The sequence below is a fragment of the Brachyistius frenatus genome, unplaced genomic scaffold (assembly GCF_029030835.1).
Source record: "Brachyistius frenatus isolate BFR_SWC_R1_liver_20210118 unplaced genomic scaffold, ASM2903083v1 Contig_33, whole genome shotgun sequence".
NCBI lineage: Eukaryota > Metazoa > Chordata > Actinopteri > Embiotocidae > Brachyistius > Brachyistius frenatus.
In genome coordinates, this window is record NW_027210632.1 from 3,920,860 (window position 1) to 3,936,044 (window position 15,185).

General features: G+C 48.1%; 1 protein-coding gene across 1 annotated transcript; it reads right to left on the reverse strand.

The window, feature by feature from the left end:
• Nucleotides 1-8,360: 8,360 nt before the first annotated feature.
• Nucleotides 8,361-14,864, reverse strand: LOC138621993 (zinc finger protein 11-like). The gene is made up of 7 exons (XM_069700434.1): nucleotides 14,532-14,864; nucleotides 12,792-12,994; nucleotides 12,513-12,614; nucleotides 12,293-12,388; nucleotides 12,092-12,202; nucleotides 11,576-11,699; nucleotides 8,361-11,161 (listed from the first exon to the last, which is right to left on the reverse strand). The coding sequence occupies exons 1-7, from the start codon at nucleotides 14,557-14,559 to the stop codon at nucleotides 8,556-8,558; spliced, it is 3,270 nt and encodes a 1,089-aa protein (XP_069556535.1). The 5' UTR covers nucleotides 14,560-14,864; the 3' UTR covers nucleotides 8,361-8,555.
• Between the last annotated feature and the right edge of the window lie 321 nt (nucleotides 14,865-15,185).

Consider the following 15,185-nt stretch of genomic DNA (forward strand, 5'->3'; position numbering starts at 1 on the left):
TGGGAGGAGTGGTTCAGGGAACGGTGCCGGGAAGGTGTAATGAGCACAGCTGAGCCGAATGTGGACTGACGAGTGCCACCGTCCGGCGACGCTAGAGGCCGCCGTCACCCTTGCCGAGGACCACCTCGCGGTTCATCCCAGCGGGCAGGGGGATGGCAGTCGGCCGCCGGCTGCACCCCGACCGATTCCCGCGCCGCGGTGGCGGATCCAGCAACCGGGGGTGGCTCGGGCCCTGCCAGCTCCGCGGGCACTAACAACCCCCAGGTTCACCGATCCCACGGGTCCGGCCAGCCCCGGCAACCTTCCCAACCTGCAGGGGGGTCCTCAACTGCCAGGGCAGGAGTGTTGGAGGTGTGGGCAGCCCGGACACTACCGGAGGGAATGTCCGTTAATGGAGGCAGGACAGACGGTTCGGGTTGCCGGCCCTCCAACACCCTCCCCCGGTCCAGGAGCGACGTATCGCATTCCGGTAAGGATCCAGGGGGGTACACATCAGGCGATGGTGGATTCGGGCTGTATACAGTCTCTGATCCACCAGAGCCTGGTTTGGCCCGGGGCATTGGTGGAGGCATCGTGGGTGAGAATTAAGTGTGTGCATGGGGATGTTCACGATTAGCCAATGGTGGCTGTAGAAATTAGATATCGGGGGAAAAAACAAAGTGAAGGTTGCGGTTAGCCTCCCGCCTTACCCACCTCCTAATCTTGGGGACAGATTGGCCTGGGTTTCATAAATGAAACCCGGGCCAGTGTACGGGGGTGCGTTCACGACGATGTGCGCCGTTGGTGTGCATCTTGCCCGGAGTGTCAACTGGTAAACCAGCCGGCCATTCCTAGGGCACCTTTACATCCTCTACCCTTGATGGAGGTCCCATTTGAACGTATTGGCATGGACCTCATCGGGCCATTTCACAGGAGCGCACGCAGATATCGCTTTGTGTTAGTCCTGGTGGATTAAGCAACACGATATCCTGAGGCAGTGCCGTTGCGCAGCATTTCGGCAAAGAGTGTTGCGCAGGCTCTGTTTGAGGTCATCTCCCGAGTCGGAATCCCGAAAGAGATTCTGACTGACCACTTCATGTCACGAACACTGAGAGAACTTTATGGATTACTGGGCATTAAGTCTATTCGGACCAGTGTTTATCACCCACAGACTGATTGTCTTGTGGAGCGTCTGAATAAGACTTTAAAGTCCATGATTCGTAAATTTATACACGACGATGAACGTAATTGGGATTAGGCTTGATCCTCTGTTGTTTGCAGTGCGGGAGGTCCCCCAGGCCTCTACGGGATTTTCTCCCTTTGAACTGCTGTTTGGCAGGAAACCACAAGGGGTTGCTCGACCTGCTTAAGGAAAACTGGGAGGAGGGTCCTCGCCCCAGCAAAAGTGAAATTCAGTACGTCCTGGACCTGCGAGCAAAACTCCACACACTGGGTCAGATGTCACGTGAGAATTTGCTCCAGGCCCAGGAGCGTCAACAACGGCTGTACAACAGAGGGGCCAAGCTGAGGCAATTCACACCGGGAGAAAAGGTACTTGTATTGCTTCCTTCTTCCAGCTCGAAACCCCAAACCCTCAACCCCTCAAACCCTCCCACATCCCCGAGCCCCCAAACCCTCAACCCCCCCAAATCCTCCCACATCCCACATCCCCGAGCCCCCAAACCCTCCCATATCCCCCAAACCCTCCCATATCCCCGACCTCCCAAACCCTCAACCCCCCCAAACTGTCCCACATCCCCAAATCCCCCAAACCCTCAACCACCCCAACCCTCCCACATCCCCGAGCCCCCAAACCCTCAACCCCCCCAAATCCTCCCACATCCCACATCCCCGAGCCCCCAAACCCTCCCATATCCCTAACCTCCCAAACCCTCAACCCCCCCAAACCGTCCCACATCCCCAAATCCCCCAAACCCTCAACCCCCCAAATCCTCCCATATCCCCAAACCCCCCAAACCCTCTCACATCCCCAAGCCCCTCAAACCAATTTAAGGATTACAACTGTTGGTTATTGATGTGCCACTTGCGTTTTTTTGTTAAAAATAAATAAATCCAGAAAAGTTTTGATACCAGCTTCTAAGATGTGAAATAGGATAGTAAATTGAACATTTTTGCTATTTAAAATGTGATTCTGGTGAACGTATTATGGCCATCCATCATGATTTTTAATTCATTAAGGAGAAGATGAATTGATGATGGAAATAAATGGCTGCAGCTGGATTTAACACCATCGCATTTCTACAGATGGTCGGTGTTATTAAAACAACTAATCTGCATCCAAAGATCTCAGCTCCTTTGCTCAACTTTTGTTTACTGCAAAGCGATAAGTCCTAATTTTCGGTTTCCGCGACCTCAATCTGTGACTTATCTCCCCCCGGCAGGACGGCAGCGTCTCTGGTGGATTGCGTCAGCGTTCAGGAGCTGCTGATACAACGTGGAATATGATAATGATGCTCCTCCGATCGGAAGGACAAAGCTGCTTTTCCGAACCAGAGCGATGACCTTGTTAGGGGCAGATCAGGGACGCGTCCTGGTCACTGACGCCCGTAAGCCCTCTCTGTCATGCCAGGAGCTGAACTTAGACGCCAAATCATCTCATCTTTCACCGGCTGCTGACTTTGAAAAAAAAAAAAAAACGACGACACAATCGAGCGTGTAAATGCTTCACAGACTTTCCTGTTATCACTGACGCTGTGGTCTGGCAGTATTGATGATGGGCTTGTGCAGCACATCTGCTGATGCAGTAGTGGGAAGAAGAAGAGGGAGGGTGGAGGAGGAGGAGGAGGGGGGGGGGGGGCTGACCTTCCCTTGCTCGCCTTCTCTAATGCCCACTTCTCTGAGCCGCCTCGGTGCCAGGTTTCTCTCCCTCCCCTCCTTCTCTTTTCTCTTTGGTTGCAAGACTTTTGAACCCCCTCACCACCACTCCCCCCCCCCCACAGCCTTGTCTGAGGAGACGTCCACCCCGGTGAACTCATTGACCAGGAAAACGCTTGTTTTCACTCCCTTCTACTGGAGGAAGGAGACGGTGTTCGCTGCAAAAAGTGTCTGTCTGTGCAGTTTTGATCAGGAATGAATCTCAGAAAAAACAAAAAACAAAAAAAAACTTTTCTTTGAGGAAATGTTTAAAAGAAATGATGCCACTGGGATAGTGTCACGTATTTGCATTCAAGTTCCACTGTTAAAAGGGTTATTTCTTGAATTTATGAATAATGATCTGCTTCAGTCTGTCTTGTTAAACGAGGGTTATACAAAAAAAAAAAGAAAGAAGATTCTTGGTCACAAACTGACTTCTATCACCTCATTTGGAGCTTTTCTTACATTATAACACAACGCAGCACAGAAAGGCTCGTGAAAGATGGAAATTTTTTGCAGCGTTGACAGCATCCCGTTGGGTCCGTCCTGCCAAACAAATGTCCGAGTGAGAGGGACACAGACAGCAGCGCTGAATGCAAATGAATGCGACGGTGGTGTGGGCGTGTGTGTGTGTGTGTGTGTGTGTGTGTGTGTGTGTGTCGGGGGGGTCATGAAAAGCCAGAAGCGTTTGGTTTTTGCGTGAACGCGGTGAGGATGGAGGGCTGGTATCCAAGATGGGAGGGAAAGTGTGAGGCTGGGGATACATTTAGGGGCGCACACACACACACACACACAGGTTCACTTGAGGACACACACACACACACACACACACACACACACACACACTTGATTAGGAGAGCAATCCTTCTCCATTGTGTTGATTAGTCTGAGGGTTTTTCCAGCTCAGTGGTTTCTGTGTTACGCTTCCTCCTTCAATCCATTGACTAAAAACATTTTAAAAAAAAGAAAGAAAAAAAAAGAAGAAGTGGTGCATAAACAATGAAATGAAGGTGTCTGTTTCAAGTGATTGAAGGGGTAATTTCAGATTTTCTTATTTGTGTGCGTCTTCTCTTGTGTTGGTGATATTAAGGGAGAGGACGGACACACACGCAGGCGGTGATTATTTGTTTTGGGGCTTTTAAATAATTCAAAATCATTCAGAGCTGCCACAAAACAAAACAAACCAGAACAAAAACCTGCCCACCCTCTTCCCCAAATCCCCAACACAAACCAGAGTACTGGCTTCCCAAACCTTCTTGTCACTTGACATCTGTTAGCCAATCAGAGCAAGGCCTGGCAAATTAGCGGCTCTTTGACCCAGGTGCTATCAATTTCCCCTCGTTTAGAGACACATGGTGCTCAATCGTACTCGTATTAAGCAGATTTACCCTCCCGAAAGGCACCAATCAAAACACTTATATTGCGAGAGAAGTTCATAAACAAGTAATCATTGCAAAATACAAACAAAAAAAACTCACCCAGAAGGACATCTTTAAGGGGAAAGCGGACTCTGTGTTCTTCCGGGGAATTAAAATCCTGCTGACGAACACCTGCGTGAGCAGAAACACTGAACACAAGTGAACAAGCATCTCCCAAACATCACAAGTTCTCAACTCATGTAAAACAAAATTACGTATTGGGAATAGAGAAAGCGAAGCGTGGTGGTTATTGCTGTACGTGTGTGTGTGTGTGTGTGTGTGTGTGTGTGGCACAGCTGTCCGTGCATTCACAGCGCATACTGTTATCAAGGCCCTCCGCTGTGCCATATACGTCGGTCATATGGAAGAAATAAAGGTGCGTCATGGAGCAAATGCAAGAAAATGGGGGTGCTTGTTTTGATACGCTGTGTTTCCGTAGTAACACGCAGGGGTCACGGGATTTTTGGCAAAAAGGCCAGGAAATTCTGCGGTGCCTGTTGATGATCAAAACTTTGCTTTTTTTTTTTTTTTTTTTTTTAAACCCACCCCCCACTCCCACACACACACACACACACACACACACACACACACACACACACCCTCCCTCCCCCCCAAAAAAGAAGAAATCTCTGGGACAGTTTAACTGTTTGTGGCAGGATTTTCGACAAACTAAACTTGGAGGCTGTTCCCCCTCATTTACTGGTGATGAAAACAAGAGACACACAAGCTCAGTGTGGATGGAAGCGGATTTGATTGTGGTTCGTTCCAAGTAGCTGAACGCACAACAAACAAAAAGGAGCTTTTAGTCTAAATTTACTGCTTAATTCATTAATACCGATTTCACAGCACTAATCAGAGAAATCTGCATAAACTCCAAATGTTAATATGTTAATGTTACACCTTGTGTGTTTAGTGTGTAAAAAAGCAACACTTTGCCTACTTGTTCAACAAGCCAACTGTTGTATTTACAGCTTGTTGTTTGTTAAAATTTAACTACCACATTGAGAGGAGAGTTTTAATGATTTTTTTTTTTGGGCAGGTTTTTCTTCCTGATAAAAGAGTTTTTCCTTCTTGTTGTCGGAGGTTTTTCTTCCAGTTTAAAGGGAATTTTTCCTTCTTGTTTTAGGAGGTACGTCTTCCTTTTAAAAGAGAGTTTTTCCTTCTTGTTTTTGGAGGTTTATCTTCCTGTTAAAAAGGGAGTTTTTCCTTCTTGCTGTCAGAGGCTTTTCTTCCAGTTTAAAGGGAGTTTTTCCTTCTTGCTGTTGGAGGTTTTTCTTCCTGTTAAAAGGGAGTTTTTCCTTCTTGCTGTTGGAGGTTTTTCTTCCTGTTAAAAGGGAGTTTTTCCTTCTTTCTGTAGGAGGTTCGTCTTCCTTTTAAAAGAGTTTTTCCTTCTTGTTTGAGTAGGTTCATCTTCCTGTTAAAAGGGAGTTTTTCCTTCCAGTTTAAAGGGAGTTTTTCCTTCTTGCTGCAGGGGGTTCATCTTCCTGTTAAAAGGGAGTTTTTCCTTCTTGTTGTCGGAGGTTTTTCTTCCTGTTAAAAGGGAGTTTTTCCTTCCTTCTGTAGGAGGTTAGTCTTCCTGTTAAAAGAGAGTTTTTCCTTCTTGTTGTCGGAGGCTTTTCTTCCAGTTTAAAGGGAGTTTTTCCTTCTTTCTGTAGGAGGTTCGTTTTCCTGTTAAAAGGGAGTTTTTCCTTCTTGCTGTAGGAAGTATTTCTACTTGTTAAAAGTATTTTTCCCTTTTTGCTGTAAGAGGTTTTTCTTCCTGTTAAAAGGAAGTTTTTCCTCTTGTTGTAGGAGATTTGTTGGGTTGCTGACATTACTGTCCTAAGATTGCTCATGTTGGGATTTGGTGCCATAAACACTCATTTTTAAAATCTGTCTACTCCACTCTACCACCTCCAGTGTCTTAGCTCCTACATCCATCTGGGACATCCCCCTACGAAGTAACCTGATAGTCTCAGTCTATCCACCAAAAGTCAAACTGTCATTACTTCAATACATCGTTTTCCACTCCTAATGACCTCTCTTTATTGAACTGCAGGTGCGAAGACAAAAGTCAGAGCAGTGTCGGCTTTATAAGCGACCCGGGTCCTTCCCGGGTGTGGAGCCTTGACATTATTTTGTCTAACCTGTGTATTTTTGTGACCACATTAATCTCCAGACCTGTTAGAGCGTGCAAACATTCCCATCTCTTACAAAATCCGGGAATGTTCCACCGAGTCAGAAACACAAACACAAAACAAAAAATACTGAACAATAGCATGTAAGAGTAATGACAGCCTTAATGTGTGGTTTCAGTAAACACAACTAATCCTGGAGAGACAAACCACAGGCGAGAGGCCAAACATCCCAAGCAAAGCGTAGATTGAGGACTCGGTGACGCTGCAGCGAGCCGTCAGTGCTTTCCGGCTTCGATGCGCCGCCTCGTGCTGTAGTTTGAGCTGGACGAGGGGCCTGCGAGAGACGGCACGCTGCAGGTCGGGCGGGGACACCGGCTCCAAGGCTCCCCTCCGGCCGGTTGGGGGAGTGGGTGCGGTGCTCCTCTCTGCCCACCACCTGGCACCGAGGAGGCTATGTCTAGTAAAGAGCCCCGCTGCCAGGCCTCAATTACTGGGGGGAATAATCCAGGACACACTGAAGCAATTACAGCCCCATATAAATCAATATGCTTTGGGTTAAAAAGTGATCTGCTCCCAACACTCTAGAGAGATTCTGACTCAGTCGGCCTTTGATATTTCTTTTTTGATTTTTTTGTCCTGAGAGATGGGAGCAGTTTCTCCTGAACACGGGGATGCTGCTGCTGCTGCTGCTTCATCTTTCACTCTGCTGCGTCGACAGTCAGGTGACACACACACTGCGAGGAAGAGCAGAGCATGAATTTGCAAATTGTTGTGAAGTTTATGCATAAAGTGGAAAAAGCTGCAAACAAACTTCCCTGCAGATTTCCGTGTATAAAAATGTCTGTGTTTACTGAGATGTGGCTGTTAATGAAGGATAAACAAGGGTATTATTTATGCATTAGGAAGCTTGCAGAGAGGAAAGGGAGTGGGAGTGGGGGGGGGGGGGACTGACAGCTTATACAGTTCCCCTGTAAAGGGTGAGGCCTCATTATCATGACTATACTGCCATCTACTGGCTGGAGAAGACTACTGACTGCCCACCGGCATCATGTCCACCCTGCATACTGAACCTCACACAGCTGACGTTTTAACACATTAGTGAACACACAGGTGGAATCAACCACGGCTCCGTTTTATAATCATTGGTGTCACCAGCCGCCCCGAAAAGGGAACGCTGCCATCGTTATAACACCTGCGCTTCCACGCCCGAGTGTGATCACAGCTGCAAAACATTCACACGAATTAAAAGGATGGTGAGGAAACAACGCTGAGAACACAGGTGAAAACAACTGGGCAATTAACTCCAGGGAACCCTGTGATGTGTGATTTGTGAATTGATGTGTTTTATTTATTTAAATTGTTTTGTTTTTTTGTCACTAACAGCAGAAACAAGAAGCTTAAACTTTGGACCGAATCGGGACACGTCACCGCTGCGCTACTGTTTTTAAGTTGGATTTAAAGTTTGACCTTCATTGATTTAACTCGCTGACAAACAGGAACTAATCACAGATGAAGTCTTACAATATATTTTTTACTAAGTCAATTAGTGGCGTGACAGAAAGTTAAACAGTAACTACTTTAATGATTAATTGTTTGAGTCAATTTGCAAATAAAAAAAAAACAACCAAAAGATTCTGGTTGCAGTCTCTCAAGACATCAAGATCTGACACAGAAAATTGTAAATTTGTGGGCTTTAAATGGACAAAAATGAATTCTGCATTAGTTCTAAAACTGAAGAAAATAATAAGGAAAAAGTCACAATTTTAATTTTTAAAAGTTCTTGTTTTTTTCCAACAAACAGCCCAAACCATAAATTATTGAACTTAAAATGATATAAAACGGATAGAAACAACGTGTACACTGGAGAAACTCACTTGTTCGTCATTTTGCTTGTTGATTAAATTAATGACTAAAATCTGAAGCACTTCTTTTTTTTTTTTTTTGAACTTAAAACACAAATGAAGCAATAAAATCATTTGAGGCAGATTTATTTCAGAAAGCGACGTAAGCAGTAATGAATCACTGGTTTCCAACACGTACCGTCTCATAACATGTGAATCACCAAAACAAACATCACCAAATCAAAAAAAGTCAAGTCGATGATCAAACAAAAAACCTGGACATCTTAAAAGGGAAACAACAACAACAACAAAAAAAAAAAGGGTTTCTACTGAAATTCTATTCTCACTTGGTCCGTGAAAGTCGTTTCTATTTTCACGTCGTGAGTGAGCGAGTGTTCCCACAGGGATTTCTTCTGGAGGAAGGCTAACCCGCACTCCTCGCACGCGTAGCTCTTTGGCTTGCCGGCGTGAGTCCGCCTGTGTTTCTTCATGTGGTACGACAGCCTGAAGCCTTTGTCGCACACGTCGCACTTGAACGGCTTCTCCCCCGTGTGGATGCGCATGTGCGACTTCAGGTAGCCCGACTGGATGAAGGCCTTGCCGCACACCTCGCACTTGTACGGCCGCTCGCCGGTGTGATAGCGGTTGTGGAGCCGCAGCTCGTTGGCGGTCAGGAAGGTCTTCCCGCACACCGTGCACTGGTGCGGCCTCTCGCCGGTGTGGATGAGCTCGTGGCGCTTCAGCGACGTCTCCTTCATGAACTGCTTCCCGCAGCTGTTGCACGGGTAGCGCACGCCGATGTGGATCTGCTCCACGTGGTTGGTGAGCTGCAGCTTGGTGCGGTAGGCCATGTCGCACTGCGTGCACGCCCAGGGCCTCTCCTCCGAGTGGGTGCCCATGTGCACGGTGAGCTCCGAGGCCGAGCGGTAGCACTTGCCGCACTGCCAGCAGAGGAAGGGCTTCTCGCCGGTGTGCTTCCGCTGGTGAACCGTCAGGCAGTTGGAGGACCGGAACTTCTCCGGGCACATGCTGCAGGTGTACGGGAACTCCCCCTTGTGGATTCTCTGGTGGATGGCGAGGTAGGACAGCTGGATGAAGGTTTTGTCGCACTGCGAGCAGGGGAACGGCCCCGTGAAGTTGTGCTGCTTCTCGTAGTGCTCCCTCAGGCGCCTCAGCAGGGTGAAAGCCTTGTCGCACATCGTGCACTGCATCGGCCGGTGCATCAGCTTGTGCCTCTCGAACGCCGCCTCGTTGGCGAGGATCTTGCCGCACTCTTTGCAGTAGAGCGGGTCGTGGATCCTCTGGTGCACTTTGAGCAGCGTCATGCTCTTGAACTCCTTGCCGCAGTCGTCGCACTTCATGATCTCCCTCAGGTCCACTTTGCACACGTTGTCCTGGTGCTCCTTCAGCGCCGACGGGTACTCGAAGTGCTTGCCGCAGTTCGAGCACCACACGGGGATCTTGAGCGAGGAGCCCTGCGCGGCGGCGTCGGCGCCGGCCGCGTCGCTGGGCCCCGCCCTCGCCTCTTTCCTCCACAGGAAACGGGCGCTTTTCTTGTGGCAGATGGCGTAGATCTGGTGTCTCTTGAGCCCGTGCATGTGCTTGAAGCGCTTCTTGCAGTGGACGCAGTGATACGGCCGGTCGTCCGTGTGACACTGGACGTGCCGGTTCAACGTCTTGACGCTGTCGAACGCCCTCGAACAGACCGGGCACACTTTGAGGCCTTTCCTGACGAACTTTTGCACCGGCGCGGACGGGCAACCCCGCGGGGCGTCCGGACCGCTTTCTCTGTTCTCGGCGGCGTCGGCGCAATTCTGCGAGTCCGCTTCGGCCAAAATCTGCTCCACCGTCTTGCTCTCCTCCTCCCGGATGCCTTCGTGGCCGTGAATGATCTGGTGCTTCTTCAGCGTGTCTTTGTACTTGAAGCCCTTCTCGCAGGCGATGCAGATGAAGGGCCGCTCCTCGGAGTGGGACCGCAAGTGCTTGGCGATGTCGGCGGTGCAGGGAAGGATGCGGCTGCAGATGGGACAGATTTTACCGTCCGACGACGCCTCCGACGACGGCGGCGGCGGCAGATTGGAGCGCTGCGCCTCTTTCCTCTTCGGCCTCTTTTCCTCTCTGCTCTTGCAAATCTCCTTCTGGTGTCTCTTTAAGACGTAGAGGTTCTTGAACTTCTTCTCGCAGAAGGAGCACTTGTACGGGCGGTCCTCCGAGTGGGACTTCATGTGTCGCTCCATGTCCACTTGGCGGGCGAAATACTTCCCGCACAGCAAGCAGCTTTTGTTGTCGGACATCTCCGAGGTGCACGGCTCCGCTACGTCTTCCTCTTTGGTGCCGCCGCCGCCGCCCATCTCGCCCTTCTCGTGGACGCGCATGGTGTGTCGGTTCATGTCGTAATGGTCCCTGAATCGTTTGTCGCAGTTGCCGCACTGGTACTTGAGGTCGCGGTTCGCGTCGTGGATTTCCTGGTGTCGCCTCATGGCGGCGGCTCGCAGGAAAGTCTTCCCGCACACCGGGCACGTCTTGTTGTTGGAGTACTTTTTCCTCTGCCTCTTCGCCATCGCCGAGTCTTTCTTGTCCTTTAAAGCTTTCCTCTTCAGCTGGAGACGTTTGCTTTGCTTCAGCGGTTGGAAAGCCGCCGGCTTCAGCGCGTCGCCGGCGTCCTCGTGCAACTCGTCGCCGACCGTTTCCTCCTCGGTCACCTCGTGCTCCTCCGGGTCGTCGGTCTCGACCAAACCGGGCGGCTGTTCGATCTGTATGAAGTCCAGCAGCGTCACGGTCTCGCCCTCCACCTGGACGGTCACGCAGCCCTGCATCTGGTCCGACGAACGCTGGATGTGGTCCGGACCGATCACGACCTTCTCCAGCTGGGGCAGCGACAGCGAGGAGAGGATGCAGTTCCCGAAGGAGGACGGGATGGTCGGAGTTTCGTCTGAGTCGGGGAGGGAAAGAATCGGCGTCATGGTTAGCAGCTGTCAACGAAACACCGTCAGTTTGGAGAAATAACTAACGAGTTAGTTATCTGTAAAATTAATGGCTCCAATCTTGACCAATTATTTAAAATGCTTTTGGAAAAAATTATAGCTGGGCGACCTGGACAAAATCAAATATCAGCATATTTTATATAAATACCTGAATATCAATATTGAAACAATATTGTAGGGATGACAATTGGTGCGCTCAAAATATTTACACAGTAAGATTTTAAAAAAATAATAATCAGCCATGTGCACATTAATGATTGGGTGGTGAAAGGAACAGTCTGGTAAAAAAAATGAGGTCACTTTACGGTAATGCAGCCTTTTAAAACGAGGAACAGACAACAGCTCCGTGAGCGGAGACTCACCGGATAAATCGAAGTGTCCGAGCGTGGTGTGGTACAGCAGCACGGTCTTCAGGTGCTGCGGGTCGGGGACGGAGTGGGCGCACTCCTCCAGGGCGGCCGGGGCGGCGCTGAGCAGGGACGCCGTCTGAGGAGGAGACGCAAGACCATTAAAAACTGAAGCCGAGTACGCGTGTTTAACATTTCTCTCTCTTCACTTTAAACCGAACCGCTCGCAGTCGATAAAATAAATAAAAACCCTGACGTGTTCAGAGCATCTTTTTCCTCTGATTTCTTCTTCTTTTTTTTTTGGACATCGCAGATAACGACGTCCTCGGGAAGCGTCACTCGCACTTCAATGTAAACAATCACGTCTGACTGTGTTCAGGTTTCACTTCCCAAGTTCTGGATCCAGGAAGGACTTTTTAAAATTTTTTTTTTTAATGCAAACTGTAAGTGTGATTTGAGAAATCGGTTTGTCTGATAGTTTCAGCTTCAGTCGTGGTGAACAAGGTCAGATTCCCGCTCTCGCTCTGCTACCTGCTGAATGTCCGGTACTGGAAGAAGCTTCTCCAGTTTGGACAGGAAGTCCAGCATCAGCACCTGCAGGGCGCTGTCGTACTCGGGCCCGAAATCCGTGGGGAAAACATCCTGCAGAAAAAATATGAATAATTACGGTTTCATCCGCAAGTACCGCGTAACCGTCGGAGATCGGACGTTTTGTGGCTGTTGAAGACAAACCTGGAAGAACTTCTCCTTCTCCTCGGGGTCCTTCAGCAACAGCTCGACCTGATCCACGAAGTTCGACTCTGGGAACTCGACGTCTGCAAAACTGGGCTGGAACAGAAACACGCACGGCAGCTGCACTTTAAGCACAACAACAACAACAACAACAAAAAAACCTAGAAGGGAAAACACGACGACGCTGCAGACCTGCACGTCACATTTTGAGGAAGCTAACCTGCGCCGCCCAGGCGGACACGAGGGCTTTGATCCGGTCCAGGTGCATCTCGATGGTTTCCGTGTCCGTCACCTGCTCGGTCTGACACAACTCCAGAACCACCTACGACCAGACAGCAGCGACGGTCGAGTCGGTTAAAGTCAAGAAAAACTACGAGCGTGATAGTAATAATAATTCAGGTTTGTTGTTGTTGTTTATTGTTTAGATGCAGGTCGAGGCGACTCCGTTACGTTTGCACGTTTGCTTTGACGGTTCAGAGCTTCACTTAAAGCGTCTCACCCGGGCTCTGAGTCCCAGAAGGAGCTGAGCTTTCTCGTCTGCGTTCAGCAGCTCCGGCACGATGTCGGTGACCGTGCAGATGAACTCCTCCACCATCCCGTAGTCGTGCACGCTGCCCCTCTGCACGATGTGCCACATGGCGGCGGACACGAGGCGCAGCGGAGGTATGAAGAGGCGAAGGGACGGCAGCAGGAGAGGCGCATCTGGAAAATAAACATGCAAGGTTACAAGCTGAGCTCAAAGTATTTATGATTTATCGGTGATATGTCTTATAAGACAGCAATTACTTTACATCCAATGTTTAATATTTAGAATTAATTACATACAAATTGGAATAAACCAATAATATTTGTATTTTTACACATTTCCATGGTAATGCCAGAGGTTTATTCATTGCACTGAATATATATATATATTTTTTTATTCAGGAAACCCTGATTTACCTCCAGTTTGATGAGGGCCATGTGGTCAAATACTATTTTCTTAAATTGGTATACTAAAATATACATCAAATTTATTGTCAGTGCCACATAGAAGTTACAGCTTCTTTTTGTAATTTTTTTTTTTTTACTCTAAATAGAAAGACACATTTATAAAACAATTAATTGAAAGCATGTGTTTGGTTGTCCATCAAACTTTTAATAATTTTGTTTATATTAAAAAAAAAAAAAAAAAAAAAAGCCTCAATTTCAGCATTTAAAATGTGAACAGAAGCTGTTTTTTTCTGTAGCAATCAAAATATGTCAGCTCGGTAAATTATACAGATTTTTTTTTTTTAATCATTTTATTGATCGTTAGATGAATTGATGACCAAATTAATTGGAGTTTGAGCGCAACAGGTTCATACAGGCCTGAAAAACCAACTAGTGCTTTTATTCTGGAAGACTACACGTCCCTTCCTTCATATTATCGGAATTGAATTAACCACTTATTTACTTATATATTACAAGATAAACTGAGGTAATGGCGGTCTAAAAACTAAAATTGGCCTGGAGATGGGCCCATCTTGTAATTTATTTTTATTTATTTATTTTATTTATTTATATTATTATTTTATTTCCAAACAAAACTATTCCTAAACAGCGTTTTAAATTAACGATACGACCGCAAACTAACCAACCTCCTCCTGAAATACCCCGGGACGCGTTCAAGGACTCGCACAAAGTGTCGTAATTAGACGCACCGGACCCCAGCGCCCACAACAAAGGTAGTCGGAAGTCGTGACTTTTCTTAAGAAAAGCCGAGTTACCGACAATGCTAAAAGCAACGAACATTTCTTTGACAGGGCCTTACGTTTTCAGTAACGGGTACACGCAAGTAAGAAGACGCGTTGTTCAGACTTTCGCATTACCAAGTCTTTTATTTGTTTTGTTTTTAGCCACCAACGCTAGTTGCGGATTTAGCCGAAGGCCGTGAAGGCAGCATCTTATCAGCCGTTATGGCGGTTACTAACCGGTCGGTAACCTACGCGGGTAGTTAAACTGCCTCTAACAGTTAACTCGGACGCATTTGCGCAACGATAAATGAACAAAACTGGTTGTTGGCCAACTATCGTTGAGCTCCTTCCTTTTAACCCCCGCGCACGGCGGCTTCGCAAGGCGCTCGTTAACGCAGCACAAAGCACACCGCCGCCGTCCTCCGGAGCGGCGTACGCCATGTTCAGAATCGTGCGCACACACCGTAAAAAAAACCCCGATAACTCGCGATGGGCGACGCGTGTTTGACTTCTCACCGGCTCACCGTTTTCGTGGTGGTGCGGGCTCTCCATGGCGTCTCGGGAAGTCGTCGACGAGATTGAGCAAATCGACTCGGGGCCGTTGGTGAGTCGACGTCCGCCCGACCCTGCGGTGCAGGTTGGCGGGGAGGAAGGGCGGCTCGATTTCTGGTGGGAGTGCGCAGGCGTAGTTAACAACACCCGAGTTTCACTTGTCTCGTTCGGTGGTTCGTGGACACGTCAATGTCCGCTCGTACGACCAGCTGAAGACATCTCGTCCGCTAACTTTGGTCCAGAAAACTCGCACCTTGAGATCATTTGAACTTTGTGGGTGCCCGAAGGAAAAAGACGGAAACATGTCCTTCTTCTTCGCCTCATAAACACAAGGACGGCGGTTATTACTGCCACCTAGAGGCCTTTCGAGGAAACGACGATTTGAGCTTCAGGATGAAATATACAAAATTCTTCCAATTTGTTGATAAATTCTTGTTTTTAGTCGTTGTAGATTTGCTGTTGAATGTTTAAACTCAGAGTAAATATGTTCTCAGTGTTTCCTGGTTACATCATGGCAGAAAAGATTATATTATTTTCTTTTTTAGGAGTGTGCAAATGTTATGTTTGTGGAGCCATTGATTATTGCCAGTAGTGTATAAAGTAAAAAAAAAAATAAGAGTACAGGT